This window comes from Bremia lactucae, linkage group LG6, assembly GCF_004359215.1.
Source record: "Bremia lactucae strain SF5 linkage group LG6, whole genome shotgun sequence".
Taxonomy (NCBI): domain Eukaryota; phylum Oomycota; class Peronosporomycetes; order Peronosporales; family Peronosporaceae; genus Bremia; species Bremia lactucae.
Window position 1 is genome coordinate 602936 of NC_090615.1, and position 15607 is coordinate 618542.

General features: G+C 44.8%; 7 protein-coding genes across 7 annotated transcripts; 5 read left to right on the forward strand and 2 right to left on the reverse strand.

Moving 5' to 3' along the window:
• Positions 1-1339: 1339 nt before the first annotated feature.
• Positions 1340-2923, forward strand: CCR75_005877 (uncharacterized protein; the record flags this gene model as incomplete). The annotated part of the gene is made up of 1 exon (XM_067963951.1): positions 1340-2923. One exon carries the CDS (start codon positions 1340-1342, stop codon positions 2921-2923), a length of 1584 nt encoding a protein of 527 aa, XP_067818670.1.
• Positions 2924-2941: 18 nt separating this feature from the next.
• On the reverse strand, positions 2942-6452 carry CCR75_005875 (uncharacterized protein; the record flags this gene model as incomplete). Its single annotated transcript, XM_067963949.1, has 5 exons — positions 2942-3628; positions 3697-6012; positions 6071-6133; positions 6191-6327; positions 6392-6452. 4 exons carry the CDS (start codon positions 6450-6452, stop codon positions 5953-5955), a joined length of 321 nt encoding a protein of 106 aa, XP_067818668.1. The 3' UTR covers positions 2942-3628; positions 3697-5952.
• On the forward strand, positions 4107-5744 carry CCR75_005876 (uncharacterized protein; the record flags this gene model as incomplete). The annotated part of the gene is made up of 1 exon (XM_067963950.1): positions 4107-5744. One exon carries the CDS (start codon positions 4107-4109, stop codon positions 5742-5744), a length of 1638 nt encoding a protein of 545 aa, XP_067818671.1.
• A 106-nt stretch (positions 6453-6558) lies between the features above and the next one.
• Positions 6559-8523, forward strand: CCR75_005874 (uncharacterized protein). The gene is made up of 2 exons (XM_067963948.1): positions 6559-8063; positions 8124-8523. The coding sequence occupies exons 1-2, from the start codon at positions 6654-6656 to the stop codon at positions 8232-8234; spliced, it is 1521 nt and encodes a 506-aa protein (XP_067818669.1). The 5' UTR covers positions 6559-6653; the 3' UTR covers positions 8235-8523.
• A 175-nt stretch (positions 8524-8698) lies between these two features.
• On the reverse strand, positions 8699-10207 carry CCR75_005873 (uncharacterized protein; the record flags this gene model as incomplete). Its single annotated transcript, XM_067963947.1, has 1 exon — positions 8699-10207. One exon carries the CDS (start codon positions 10205-10207, stop codon positions 8699-8701), a length of 1509 nt encoding a protein of 502 aa, XP_067818673.1.
• A 148-nt stretch (positions 10208-10355) lies between these two features.
• Positions 10356-10652, forward strand: CCR75_005872 (uncharacterized protein; the record flags this gene model as incomplete). The annotated part of the gene is made up of 3 exons (XM_067963946.1): positions 10356-10403; positions 10462-10505; positions 10565-10652. 3 exons carry the CDS (start codon positions 10356-10358, stop codon positions 10650-10652), a joined length of 180 nt encoding a protein of 59 aa, XP_067818674.1.
• A 1502-nt stretch (positions 10653-12154) lies between these two features.
• On the forward strand, positions 12155-13261 carry CCR75_005871 (uncharacterized protein; the record flags this gene model as incomplete). The annotated part of the gene is made up of 1 exon (XM_067963945.1): positions 12155-13261. The coding sequence occupies one exon, from the start codon at positions 12155-12157 to the stop codon at positions 13259-13261; it is 1107 nt and encodes a 368-aa protein (XP_067818672.1).
• Between the last annotated feature and the right edge of the window lie 2346 nt (positions 13262-15607).

The window sequence follows — 15607 nt, forward strand, 5'->3', positions numbered from 1 at the left end:
TGGTTCCGGTGTTGCAATGTGGGGTAGAATACACAACATCGATGATCGTTTTAAAAAGTTCGAAGCGATTGGATAATTTAGAGCTTTATCGAAAGCCAAAAAAACCGTTATGCATTTTGAATGAAATCCTATGATTACCCCTCTCGACAAGAATCCTTAAGGAATACAATTTGCTTTAAAAAAAAGTTCCAATTAGACAAAGGGTTATCAAGGTCCTTGAAAGTAAGTAATTCTTTTAAATGCGCGTGACGTAACCCACGACCTTTTAATACCTATGCGGCATCCTCACTGTAAATTCCTAAGTTGTTCCAAGATGGCGTTTGCGTTAACTTCTCCACACTAACAGAGCTAATTAATAACAACCTGTTAGCATTTTCAACGGCAAAGGCTCAGAAGCCCATCTGCCAATGTCGTGCAAAATGTGACACCATTGCAACGAGACTTTTTTGGTGCAACTTTCTCGGCAAGAATACCTTGCGAGCCAGATATTTTCTGCCGGAGAATTATTTTTCCAATTAACATGGCTTCGTTCTTCGCCTTTGCAATTAAGATAGGGGAACGACAACACATAAAGGCACTCGCTTCAGCACGCACACGATGACTTTCAAGGTAACGAAAAGGATTTCGTCGCAAATGGAAGGAGAACTGTGGCTGCCAATGCTTTAGTTCCGTTTGAATTGATAAAAAAAGCAAAATTTTTGGTCCGCGTAATAAAAAAATATAATAGGGGTCGGGTCGGAACGATGAGGCAACTACGACTTCGTTACATTTAATTGTATTCGTGGGGACGCCAATTTCTAGTGCGAGAGCATAGACGCATTATCGCAAGGCCTTGATAATCCATTTAACTGAATTGATGACTTACCGCATACACATTGGCATGACCAGCTTGCGACCTCTCTAATATAGAAATAGCTAGTCTTGAACTGCAACTTGCCGGAATGATAGTCCTGAGTTTTCCTAAGCTCCTTCCATTTTGCGCGTTTAATTGGCTGAAATTGTAAGCAAGAGCCACTTTTGGTCGTTTAACCACCATGCGACCCCGGTACTTACCAGTGGTTTGACGTGAATCTAGCACGATCATTAGTCCTAGCGCGCCATTCATTGTTACCACCAATAAAGCCGCCGGAAGAACAGGCGAGTTGGTTACTAAACGTTTATCTTTTTTAGCCGTGTTCGCACAAAAGTCACAGAAGTGGTAACATTCAAAATCAGCAGTTTCGTTTTTTATACATTTTAAAAAAAGTTTTGCTTCTATATTTAAATTATTTTTATTATCCAATAAAAATATATTCCTTTTCGCGGGTGGGAGTGGCCATCTAAAAACGACACGTCCTCCATGAAAAAAACGTCGAGCTTCCTTCCGTCGCCTTTGTGTCGATGCCGGGCCCGACCCACCGCACTTCGTCGTATCTTGCTCATTGGATCCGTTGTATACATTTGTATGCTCACCATTTGGTTCACTCACCAAACGAATACATTTCCATTATCGAATGTATTGTATTTGTTACAAAACCATGGCACCGAACGTAGCACGTTTTCCCTCCATGGCATCGAAACAAGAAATTTAGAATGTCTCGGGTGGGAAGCCACGCGGTATTGTACCCCCGAAGGTCCACGAAATGACCAGTTGGATCAAAATTGTACCACACTTATTGAAAAAGGGGCGAGTGGCTATTGTAAAGTCCGCGACCGGACGTCGGGCAAAGTCTTTCATGTAATGAAAACTTATTGCAATACTTTACGGGAACACGCGTCGTTTCGTTGTCACGATGCACTTGATTTCGTGCATTTTCGAATCAAAGCGCAAAAAGAGGCGCAACTTGCGGTACTGCCAAATAAACCACCGAATCTTCGAGCATTCCGTGAAGGGATTGTCATTGTTGTGTATCCGAAACTCGTTGCCAGTACGTATGCAACTATACGAGTCCTTTGGACGCAAATGAATTGTACCTTACCCATTGAACTCTGGTATCGTCGTGACGAAATGATCCCAACAACGTTATTCAAACCTTTTAAATTACTTGCCAAAACCACACAACGTCTTCTTCGATTTCAAGCCATTCACGATCCCCAAGCTTTTCGTTTTGGCGCTAAAATCCATGCCATTTGTCATAGTTCCTTTGATCGACTCCTTTTTCTGGATGCCGATAACGTGCCGGTTCGGGATCCCCGCTATCTCTTTGAATCCATGGAATTTCAAACAACTGGCGCCATTTTTTGGCCGGATTTCTGGCATCCGGACCATTCGATTTTTAATGTCCAACGCACGTCGTTGCTTTGGGAATTGCTCGATATGCCTTTTGTCGATATGTTTGAACAAGAAAGTGGTCAATTGGTCATTGATCGTCTTCGTCACGCACAAGCGTTGCAACTCGTGCAATTTTATGCCCAATCGCAACCGAATTATTTCACTACCATGCGACTCGTCTACGGGGATAAAGACCTCTTTCGACTTGCGTGGATTCAATTGAATCGTCCCTTTACAATGATTCAAACGCCTCCTGGCATGGCTGGTATCTTCACGTCGTCGTTCTTTAATACCACGTTCTGTGGCTTAACGATGGTACAACATGACATGCATCAAAACGTTCTATTTTTACATCGAAATCAACAAAAACTCACGGGCAAACGACTTCCTCATACCAACACAAGTGCCGATCCAATCATTTGGACGCACATTTTACGCATTCGCGACGGGTTGCCACGAAGCAAGTTTGTCGTAGAACTTTTTCGACGCGATTTGAGTTTTCGAGCGCAACAAAGTTGCTTTGGACGACGGGATGTCTCGTATAATCCGGATTTTTACGTGCAAAACATTCGGACGTTTCCATTTGCAACTCTCGAGTCGCAACTTCGACAGTTTGCGCTGGAATGGACGCAACTTTATGAAAATTCATCAATGGATTCGTTGGAAAAATAAACTTTGGGAAGCGGGAAATAAAAGATAAAAATAGATTTTTATATTTGATTTAACAATTGGGTTTTATTGGTTTTGAAAGGCGTCGAATGACGAAACAATAGTATTGTAAATGGGTCGGAATACATACATTACGCGCCATATTTGGGTAAAAACCCGAGTCGAAAGGCCATTTCTTTAAGAAACACGCGCACGTCCATTGTTCCGTATCCACCACGCTTCTCCACGTCGTTTTCATCGTAACTCTGTACCGCGTCACGGCGTGTTTGGTCCTGGTACCAACTGGAAAACATGAGACGACGTGGAGATGTTTTCGAGTCAAAAGCCACATATTTGTGGTCAAATTTCTCGTAACTTTGCCGTGGTCGAAGTGGATGGGGATTTAATGGCAATTGGACTCGTTGTTGGCATGTTTTGATAATAGAAACAAAGATTGAACTGCTTTTAGTTTCGTGACGTTGAGCTGCGAGTTCTGCCACTAAGGAATTGACCCATAAATCTTGAGAAAAATGGTCGTTTGTACCCATTTCAATATGGACGACGACCAAAGCTTTGGCAATCTCGGGGTCCGTGAGCTTGGAGACGATTTGTTTCTTTGTGTCGCTAGTCTCGTTTTGGACGCGGTGAATTGACGTGATTCCTGCACTTGTAGCAAGCGCAAGGGCAGCATTCGACTTGCTGTAGAAGGAAATGGGCATTTTGGGAACGCTACAATAAGGGTGACCCATACTTAGCAAAAATGAGCAAAATCGAATTGGATACTTTTTCAAACCTACGCAATTGTTTCGTTGTCGTTCTGGACACCGAGGAGCGCTGACAAAGCGCTCGCTTTCGGATCATGTAACACCAAGAAACCACTGCATCCGCGCGCTGCAACGTCATCAAGCGCTTTGGAATTTGTCTCTCCTTCGCCGTCGAGGAAGAGGACAAAGATCTTCTGTGCGAGGGGATGTGCGGGCATTTGTCGTCAATTTAACCAAAGCAAACGATTTGTTATTCCCGTCCTTTTAAGAACTAAAACGAATAATCCCTTCTTTTATCCAATTACGTCAAAATCTTTCTAATTTAGTACTCCCTTTTAAGTAAAATCCTCCTCATTAGTTTCACGCGTGAAAACAAAAAAAAAGAGTGGTCTCGGAATGATGTAGCCATGTCATTCCGTTCCTTGGGTTCAATTACTTCTATCATGGGCGAGAAAGCGCCACTGCTGTATCCAAAACGAGGTCGTTCTCTCGCCAAAGAAATCGAAGTAAACGTCGCAGAGGAATTCTACAGTCTCACGTGGATGGCGCTACAAGTTTCGCTCTCAACGTTTGCCCGAATTGCGCTCATTTCCGTCGACAGTGCCTTTCTTGGCCATCTTGGCACGTCCTCGCTTGCGGCGGCGTCCCTTGCATCAACGTGGACCAATGTGCCTCTTGCAGGTGTCTGGTCTGGCGCCACAGCACTTATTACGCTCTGTGGCCAGGCTTGGGGCGCCAAGAATGGCGAATTAACGGGAATATGGCTACAACTTGGCCTCGTGGTCGTCACCGTATTGTCTATACCGGTAATCATATGGTATCTCAACATTCGCGCCATGTTGCAAATGTCCACGAGCGATGCCGAAGTTGTTCATTTAGGCGTGCGATTTGCCCGTATCTTGTCGCTCAGTGTCTGGCCCTCGCTCGTGTACGCCTGTGTTCGTTTGTACTTTCAATCCATGGGGATTATGTTTCCCGTGACCGTCGTTGGGACGCTTTCTATTGCCGTCGCGTGTGTAGCCAACTACGCATTGATTTTTGGTGCATTTGGCTACACTGGTCTTGGCTTCAATGGATCGCCCATGGCTACAGTCATTGCCGCATGGTTTCAACCCATTGCACTCATTTCCTACTGTTTTGGGTACAAAAAAATGCATCGCAGTACTTGGAAAGGGTGGAATTGGAGCCATTTCACGCGGGATCGATTAAAGCTTTTTCTCCATATTGCAGGCCCCGTGGCTGCAAATAGTATGGTCTCGAATCTTGCAAATTCCGCCTTGACCTTGGTAGCCGCAAAGCTTGGATCTGATGTAATTGCAGCAAATGCGGTGATCTCGGGGCTTTGGTCCCTTTTGTGGGCACTCTTTTGGGGTTTTGGGTCGGCGACCCAAATTCGTGTAGCCAATTACCTTGGTGCGGGGCGTCCCAAAGCCGCGCGTATACTTGCGTGTTTAGGTTTTGTGTGTACCGTGTGTACCGTCGTGTTGCTTGCGATTGTGACACTCGGACTACGAAAGACACTCTTTCGCGTGTATACAAATGACGAAACATTATTGCAATTGTGCATGCTGGTTCAACCAATCTTTATTACGGGCTACGTGATTGAATCCATGGAAATCCTTACGTCCTCGGTTTTGGCGGGAATGGGAGAAGTAGCCATTACCGCATGGGTGAGTTCCTTAAGTGTTTGGTGTATCGAGTTGCCATTAGCGTACTTTGGCGGAGTGTCACTGAACCTTGGGTTTTCGGCACTTTGGTATGGGGTATGTACGATGGAAGTATTGAAATTAGTTATCTTTTCGATCGTACTGTCCCGCATTAATTGGGTCGAAATGGCCGAAAAAGCTGTTACGAATATGGAAGCCACAAGTGATAGTGACACGGGTGTGGAGCAGGAATCGCTGCAATTGGCCATGACGGAAGGAGGCAACACGTCGGGGAGTTTAGCCCCCGTGGTACGATCACCTGCAGCGCAACAATTGATGACGCCGTCGAGACGACGTCGGCAATGGGATCAGATTGAAGAAGGTACGCGGTCACCTTTTTTAGGACGATTGTACCCATCTACGACGCCAACGTAGTCGTCGTAGCGATTACAAACGACAGTATCTATTAATTGATGTCCTAAGGATATCGTCCTTGACGAGCCTCCAACTTTGGCCACATCTTTTGCAAGTCTATACGCTAGGTTTTGTTTTGGCACGTACTTGGTTTAATCTTTATCTTACATGCGCATTCGAATACTTTTCGAATATCGTTCTTTTATTTAAAATAGTAATCGAATAAGGATTAGCCCCATGCCTGTGTGAGACTATAATTAAGCACGAGAACGTCCCCCGCTTGAAAGCTCTACCGCGGATAACAACAATATTAGCCTTCATGCCGCTTAATAGTAGCCTTCGCTCACCTCAAATAAAGAGCTGAGTCTCTGCGCCGGCGACGGCGCAAATGAGCTGTTGCAATAGACAAACTATAGCAATTATCAAAAAACGCCCCAAAAAATTGTTTCCATTTTCTGATATCGTACCAGCGAATCGCTGTCTCGTAGGCGAAGCTGTTTTCTCAGAAATTGGTACACGACACGAAGCTGATCGTGACCACTAACAGTAAACTTTGTACGCTTCATAAGCGGCGCGTTGCCCACCGCAACAAATTGTAGAGTTACTGTAAAGCAACACGCGAAGGACTTAGCCACTACGTGGCATCAAAAATCTTTTAACAGACGCACCTTTTTCCGGTCCCGTCGGCCTTCCTACAGCCGCGTCTTTCGTTATATTTTCCATTTCCATTATTTGCACCAAAAATTAAATAAAAAAAAGAGTTTTTATTTATTTCTATCTCGAAAACAGTTGCACATGCAAACATAATTGTTGTGGTTTACCCAACGTTTTCGCCAAGTGTTTTACACAGGTTTCGCACATTCAGTTTAGAAAAACTCGCGAATTTTCTCAAGGACGTTCATTCTTTAATTGGCACCTGGACTCCGGACGATGTACATGCCACTAAGCGAGACTGAGCCAATGCTCATGAGCCCTAGCGCTGACAAGACGCATCGCTTATCGCCATCAAGCGCCATCACTCCCCGGCGTCTTGAAGCTTCGTCAGCCAAATGCAACGATGCGTTTTTTGCCGTTGTTTTTGTGGCCAATGTCGTTATATTAAGTCTCGTCGCCATTTGGAAAGGCGTACCTGCAATTCAAAAAGAGTTTAGCCACGACGAGAATGATGATCAATTTCAAGGCAACTCGGCAACGTTGACAATGATTGGTCTTTTGTGCGCAGTTGGCACGGTATTATCTCTGGCGTGGATTAAGCTTCTAATGACCTACGCAGCCTCTATGATTCGAGTGGCTCTCTGGCTAAACGTCGGGATGGTTGTATCATTTGCCGTGTCGACATTTGCCGTGAATATTTGGGCGGCACTATTTTTGCTGTTTCTGGCCGCACTTAATGTATGTTACATCGTGGCCGTAGAAAATCGGATTGCATTTGCCTCGGCCAATATCCAAGCCGCATGTGCTGGTCTTAAAGAACATTCTTCCATTTTTGCCGTGGCCTTTCTTCTAGTTTTGCAACAACTTGTATGGATGTTTCTATGGGGCGTGGCGTGCGTAGGGTTGCACCAGCTGTTTCTGGAGACCGATCCCAATTGCGACCGCGAACTTGATTTAGCCAGTCGTGGGCGTAATCATGGCGGTCTCTGTGTCGGTTTTCCTGCCTACGTAACCTTGTTTTACATGCTCGTAAGTCTCTACTGGGGGCAACAAGTGTTGCAAAACATTTTAACCTGTACCACAGCCGGAGTAATTGCAACATGGTGGTACCATCCGAATGGTACCAAGGCAACAACTGGGGCCTTGTACCGCTCCATCACGACTAGTTTTGGCTCCATTTGCTTTGGCTCGTTACTCGTGGCTGTGCTTCAAGCACTTCGCACAATGGCCGAGATGGCAAAACGACGAGCACGGGGGAATAATGAAAGCGGCTTGGCGTGTTTTGCTTGTATCGCCGAGTGTATCCTCAGTTGCTTGGCTGGGGTCATGGAGTACATTAACCACTGGGCCTATGTCTACGTTGGCGTGTATGGACATACATTCCGTACGAGTGGCAAAGCCGTGATGGATTTATTCCGTACTCGAGGCTGGACTGCTGTAATTAATGACGATTTAACGTCCAGTGCACTTTCATTTGGTGCCATGGGAGTGGGAATTGTGACGTGTTGTGTCGGGTTATTAATGGTACACTTTTTGCCGGTGGACTATTTTACCGCACTAGGTTCGCAAATGGCGGTGTATAGTACAATGGCGTTGATTGGATTTATTGTGGGTTTGAGTATGGCCATGATTTTGGCACATGTGATCATTGCCGCTTTGCACACGATTTTTGTCTGTTTTGCCGAGGTAAGGGACTGAGTAAAAAATATTACTTTATGCAGGTACTTAGTGATTGTTGCCTTTTAGGATCCGGTGGCCTTTAATCGCAATCACCCGAAAGAATACGAAGATTTGGTGGCGGGTTGGCGGCAATTTCATGGCGATGTGTTGCTGACGGCTTATCGTGACTCGATTTAATGAAAAATATGCCCTGATAGCACCACGAGTTGTGCGCCATTATTGCGGATTCGGCTTTACGTACTTTTGTAGACAGAGTTTTGTGATGGACAACTTAAGTGCACTACTGGAAATTTCTCTTTTTAGTGCAAATGTTCTCTTGATACGTAAGTTATATGTGCATGAAAGAGCTGTTTATCGACTATCGTTATTAAAATTTAATGACAGCCTTTATGGAATTTCTTCGACATTACATAACGAAACAGGAAACAACAAAATTATTAGTTTACCAGAAATATTAAGTTTCCTTTTGCCGGATGCTTACTGTACAACAGTCGAGCTCATTCAAATCGTTTATCATTGATTCTGGGAGGTTTACACATTTTCATTATAAACATTAAAAAAATCGTGTTTAAAGGAGTTCAAAAAAAAGTTCGTTTTATCAATTTTTAGACATTCGAGTGCAAATACATCGCTTAAACCTCTTAACATCGACGACCTTCCTCGCCCGTGACAGGAATGTACCAGCAATGTTTAGTCTCTACGCCTCCAATCTTTGTTCGTTGGAAATCCTCTCCAAATTGCCACGATCGGTCGGCGGTGTGGTATTGCAACTTTAGCCACTTCTTCGACGCTTGCAACGACATGAAACCGTACTCATTGCCGCCATACGTCCACTGCGTCTTGACAAATGGCAACGCATACGCTGGAATGCCACTCGCGCCTTCGCGTTGAATCCCTCCTCCCGCGCCATTTTCAATAAAATGCATGCGTAAGGACGACGAATAATCGTGCTTTTCTCCGTGTGTGTGGCCGTTTAGCCACACTTGCACCCCTGATCCACGCAACACATTAAACCACTTGTGCATACCAGGTTCAACATAGTGGTTAAACGGACTATAGTGGCTATTTACAATTTTCCACGTCGCGGTCGATTGTTTCACTCGTTGTGCCAATTGATTACGCGAATCTTCGCCCCAAGCGGCAATTTTAGCCATACACGCATCAAACATTTGTGTATCACCACCACAGCAGTAATGATGTCCTTTACCAACATTCCGACATGTGGCACTGTCGCCATTCGAGTACCCGTAACATTGGCAACAAATTTGCTTCGCGCCGTGTATATCCGCGTCGTTCGTATCGACATTAAAAATCTCAATACTCACGCCCGTGGCCGCCTCTTCCGTGCGATACGTGTAAAAGTGGCCGTCCAAGTGCCACCGATCGTTGTGAGGACTCGTGTACGTGGCTTGCCATTGAAATTTATTTTCCAAGCCACGTAACAGCGCCTCAATCGAGTCGCACTTAGCATTATTATCCCCATGGTTACAAATGTAACTCGCACCACCGTAATCGTGGTTCCCCAATACATTTACCCATGGAATAGTTTGAATATTTGCACCGGCAAACTTTTCTTCAAACGTCGTAATAAAGCGCGAGTCGCGCCCTTCGCGGCTATTAATGCCCGTCCAATAAAAGTTGTCACCATGGCCTATAATCACCTTCGGCCGAGGAATAGCCTTTCCAGCTTGTATATTCATTAAACTCGCAACAACGTACTCGGCGGTAAGGTCAAAGTTATCAAACGTCTTGGAACGGGAGCAACACGAGCCTCGATGGGTTGTCGTGCCCCAGTCACCAATAGCAAAAGCACTTAACGAATACTGCGTCGTTGCGGGATCAGTAGATGTAAGCGAGAAAGAGGAGGTGTCGAGTGCGCTAGAAATAGCACCGTTACTTGCCTTCCTTTGTCCTTGCGATGATGCTTTTAACCAGCACGTGCCGCCATTATACGTTGTCCATGTAAAAGCATGACAATTATTGGTACTGGCGCAAATGAAGCAGCAACCGTCAGCAGACGGACTAAACGCATGATTGAGATCGTTGCCAGAGTAATCGACGTTGTGTTCTAACGTCGAACACGTTCCTTTAGCCGCTGTGACTGCGACAAGGGCGTGAATGGAGAGAAAAAGAACTGTTCCACGCAGCATGGACACGTATGTCGTGGACACAGAGCAAATGAATCTATAGAGGAGATGAGGAAGGACTTTAAACAGGTGTCTCTATGCCACAGGAACGTTTCAACTTGCCTTCAAAGAGCAGGTCTCCCATGATAATGTCTAATTTCAAACTTAGAAAATGACGACATGGTCAGTGGTGATCGAAAAGTTGCGTTTGCCAATTTTTGTTGGTTTTTTGCTTATGCTTTGCATCATGAGCATCGTGTTTAAATGATATAGTATAGCATGTCAACTATTATGTAAGCGACTTTTCGGTTTGGAATGCGGGGTACGTCAGAAGAAGGGCAATTAATATTCTGTCGTATTATTGTTAATTTACAAAAGCAGTTTCGGTGTTGGCACCTGCAGCGCGGAGATGTGTTTAAAATTCTTGGAAACTACAAATCGCAAGTGGAACGAAGATGAGTCTTCGTGAGGGCAATGACGCAAACCAACCCATGCAGATAGATACCCATTAGTAGAATTTTGGTTTGATTAGTTGCTTGCCTAAATAAGGAATTAAAAATCACTGCAAAAGGATAAACATTTACGGTGACGATGACGAAGCGGGCTACATCGCTGGCCCCATTGAAAAACGCCTCGATTTTACATATACATCTGTATTATTAGTCAAATTGTTGCAATAAGAAATTCAGCTCGTCAGCTACGAAAATGCAAGAAATCAGTTTCGCAGTCCAGCGAGTCTGCAATAATGGCTTCTATTTTTATAACTAAGACGAATAGCTTAGTGTCGTGATTTTAATTATTAAAAAATCACGACACAAGTCATGCTGCGTTTGGCTTCAAACTTTAACCATTTTAATTTCTCAGATTCTGTTATAGCTGCCAGATAAGTTAAAATTCTTTGACTCTAAATGGGATGCAAAAGCAACATGTAGAGTTTGCTTAAATTGGTAGCAAGCCTTACGCCTCGTGACTAGAATTTTGCAAGATTAAGCAACGAAGCAGATAAGCTCTTAGGCCACCAAAGAGGCGTCGTGGAAAGAAGCTTTCGATTGAATACTGGAATGTTGTAAAGTCGTATCAGAATTGGCAATCTTTCTGAAATTTGTGCAAACGGGCACTACGAATAATAAGTCTATTGGTGACAAGCTTTCGTTAGCTACTTTATAGTCTGCGCGCTTATCAAGTGGCTACGATCCTTGGGCTTTATTGTATTTAGACCGATACAGCTTGTATCATCATCTCGCTAAGAGATACTGGCAACATTTACGATGCAAAGTCTACCCCATGTCATGCTTATACGGCAACGCTCTCGTATGTAGCTCAAGCTGTGGCCCGACAAGCGAGCGTATGTCCCGACTGATTTGGTTAACTACGCTGATAAATACCTTACTTTTCGAATCGCTTTGGTTCTTCTTTTTTTTCATTTCTTACTTACGGTATCGAGTCCTATCCTGAACATTATTCTCATCACATAAAACAGGGGGCACAAATTCCAAGTTCATAAATCAAAACTTCCCGCAACGCGCCACCTACGTTGTGGCTTCTGTAGTTGTCGTTCATATCGTCAAAAGTGTCACAGAAGTAAAATGTGGCTCCCTGTGATTTTCAAATCCCATTGCCATCAAGAGACAAACGTCTCGTACCTCTAAACCTTTCAAACCTGTTACAATATTCCGAACCTCTCGACACACGTATCCCGAATTATTGTATTCAGACCTTGCAAAACGAGCCCAAAAAAAAGAGCATTTTCTGAAATTCCTATCAAACTGCTCGCGAACAACTCCACACCCCCAAAAGAGCTTTTAACAATCCATAGTCTCACAATTCCATGTGTACCTACCTCTCAGTGCTCTTCTCTCTCCTTGAATCGCCCCACATCGCTATCGCCCCCTCGTCCATTCACTTGTGCAGGTACGACACGCATCGTTAAACCAGCTGGCACTTGTCGATCCTCTTAAAACCCCACCCGTCATGACTGTCTTGTCGTCCTTGTCCTCACGTCATGGCAACATGACCAAAGCTACTTCATTCGCAATAGAACATGGCAATAACAATGTCGTACGTCCAGTGCCTACCGACTGGACAGCTCACGACCGTTGTTCTTACTATCCAGCACGAACCGACGGGTGTACCGAACCCCGTTCGTGTCGCGATTGTCTCAATCTCGACGTCAGAGGGTCGTATAGCTGCATGGTAAACCACGACGGGCGCTGTGTGCAACAGAATCGGTTTAATTACCTTCCAACGCTTGACTTTCGGTACCAAAAGCCATCAAATGCAGGGCCACAGAGTCGAAATCAACGCGTGCAATTTCTCGCCAATCAAGTTAATTACTGTCAAGATAAGGATGTCAAGTGCCAAGCGTGTCGAGCCACGGTCTTTGCCGACGTGCTCGAAGGAAGTCTGCAGAGCGCATTTACGAAATTCTGTTACGGAAGTCGTGGATGTGTCTGCATTGCCATCTGTGAAGCTCCTTTGTTTTGGAAACACACGATTGGGCTTACGGTTTGCAATGGTACACTTCAGAAAAAAGAGGATGGCATGCAACAGACAAATGCCTATAGTAGTTTAACAAGCAAGGACGACAATTCAACGAGATTTGACGTGAGAGACGTAATGAAAGGAGTTGCCATGGGCATTGCAGGTACAATAGTGCTGGTAGTTGCCATCCTTTTCATTCAAAAACGACGAAAGCATCGTGAAAGTTCGAGGGAGCAAAGAGAACTGGTTCTAAGAGAGAATAATGTCGAGGGAGAACCTTTAAGTGTGCCGGAATTAAGCCTCTTTGGGTGGCAATCCATGCGAGCAGAATTAATGGAACGAGAGCAATTACTCCTTGCGGGTGTTGAAGACTTTTCCAATGTCCGAACGGGGTACTTGCAGCTTTTGGACGTTGATGCCTCGGCCCCGCCACCGGAAGACGACATTAGCTCCGCGCCAAATTTGCTCGCTCTATTGTCGGGAGCATCGGCGCCGATTCTCTCGCCAAATGCACTCCCTAATGCCCTCCCAGCTTCCTTCATGTCGCCATCGGCACCACTTGCTTCACCTTCGGCTCTTTTCGAAGAAATGTTGTAACTTTGTTGACATATTTATCAAAATTTAGGCGAGCAAATTTAATTATTTAAGGGGATCCTGATTTTGCCCCATTCAAAATGTAGACATGACAATTATAGAGCAGTTTTGCATGAAAAAAGTATTTTTTAATTGTAATGAGTAGCGTAACGGGGCACTTCCGACTCGTACTGCTTCAGTACAAGTCCACTTCGCACTGCTTTAGTGCGAGTGGTGCCTCACGTCACTTCACGTACACTAGTACGTTCAGAGGAAGACTTCTCATTAAGGTAACTAGCTCAAAGAGGGTTAAATGAAAACTGTATTAGTATAATTAAATATCTCTTTTATCTATCTTGTAAATGCTAACTTAATTATAAACTAATACTAAACATGCAATTGAATTTTTATCTTATCTTATCTAAATCTCTCTTTTGTTTACATCTACAGCTGATTTGTCTGCGGAATAAATAGGTCTATACCTAGTTATGGATAAGAATTCTACTATTTAAAGTAATATCCTCCAAGTATTATCTACCTTTTGAAATAATATATTAATTAACAACCTTTAAGTATTAATTTCATAAGCGATACACCGCGTTTCATCCCCCTTCCTTAAACGACAATCACTCTGTTTTTTTCATTGGATGAAGTGGTCACTATGTGACCACTTATTTTTAAAATGATGTTGATTGGTCAGAACCATCATTTTAAATTCCATCGCATGAAGCATCAACACAGGCGGGGTGTTGATAGTGCTGCGCCTTCGGCTGCGGTTCGTGCAGCCGCGGGTGACGCACTTTTATCTCTTGCGGCAGACGGACCGTCTGCTGAAGTATCTTTCACTCGCGCAACACTAGATGTCGCTGGTGCACGTGGTGATTCACCACGTGAATACGACCCCTCTATGGAGGTCGACAACGAATGCGTGTCGGCGAAGTGGCCGACTCGGGAGAATAACACAGTCGCCTGATAGACGTCAGGCGGCTGACTTTGATCCTTCGAATGAGAGGGCTCATTCTGATATACGAGGTAATAGTCTATTTGGTTCCGACGCTGACGTTGAGGGCCTCGTCCGTCAGTATGACGAGAACCATCCGATGGTTCAGAAGGCCCATCGGAAAGCACACGCCCCTGGCGCTTGTAAATCGATTGCAAAACGTCAATCGCATCCCGCATCACAATAGAGCTGCGAGCCCTTTCCTAGGGCGAAGAAAGGGAATAGACATCCCCTTTAACTCTCTCGTCAACACAATACGGACAGCCTCACGTTACAACCGATGCAATTTATACTTTGCACCGGTTGGAGTTCGTTTCTCAAACTTAACACGATTCGCGTTAGGACTTTGAAGCCAGGCTTCGCGTCCAATGTCTTTGACATTGCGAATGAACGCGCTCCAGGCTTGCATAAGCAAGACTTTATCTCGCTTATTGTTGCCACTAAACCATCGATGCTTAAGAAACGCATCAAGAGATATATCTTCCTCAGCGCGAAAGTTCTTCGCGCTGCGATCAAGGCCACGTAGCTTTGTCGCAATAAATAAGGGATATTAATTGCGAAGAGTAGTCTCTCCAGACAAGCTAGTGATTAGCCGTTTTGGCAATTCTTCTTAGGGGCGAGATGAGACATTTATTGTCTTCACTCCCCTGAGTGGTACCCACTGAAGCAGGGGTACCACAAAAGCTTTTATTACGATGGCTTACACCATCGTCATCACCTTGCACAGAAACAACCAGCTGGGAACGAGGCTCCCAGCTGTCATGTCAAGGTGGATAACCGCGCCGGCGAACAAGATAACTCGTTCGCTGCCCCATCACATCACGGTGGTCCTGGATACGTTCCACAAGGAAACATTGACCACCGTGTGGGCGCCGCTCGTTGGAGCAGACGGTGCAGACTCACCATATCGAGCGGTTGGAAGAGTGCGTACTCCATGTTGAAGTACGAGCGAAATAATCACGCTCTTCGTGATGAGCTGTTGTCAGCTCATCGCAGTTTCGAGGATCTTCGGACCCAGCATGACATTCTCCAGATTCAACATGAGAATCTGGTTCGTGATTACAAGAATCTTTTAGGGTTTCTTGAAAAGGGTGGTCAGATCCGTCCTCGGAAGAAACCGCTTGCTGATGGTACGGGCGGAGCCGACCAACATAAAACGTTGGATGCGTTCGCATCCTTCGTGCCAATTCTATTGTGTACGCATTGCTCTGCGATGCAGTACACGGAGAGACCCAATAAACTTGGGTAGTAGTTTACTGCTACCTACATTATGACTACACGCTTAGGTAAGTTTACCGTAGAGAGTAGTGCTAGGTCATTAATTTTAAATGAATGAACGTTTGCTCTTCAATGTTTGTCTGCGCTCCGTT

Bases quoted from the DNA above. Each gene is read 5' to 3' on its own strand.
- CCR75_005874 (XM_067963948.1), top strand. From the start codon at position 6,654: ATGTACATGCCACTAAGCGAGACTGAGCCAATGCTCATGAGCCCTAGC. The intron at 8,064-8,123 runs GTAAGGGACTGA...GTTGCCTTTTAG, and splicing joins TTTTTGTCTGTTTTGCCGAG to GATCCGGTGGCCTTTAATCG.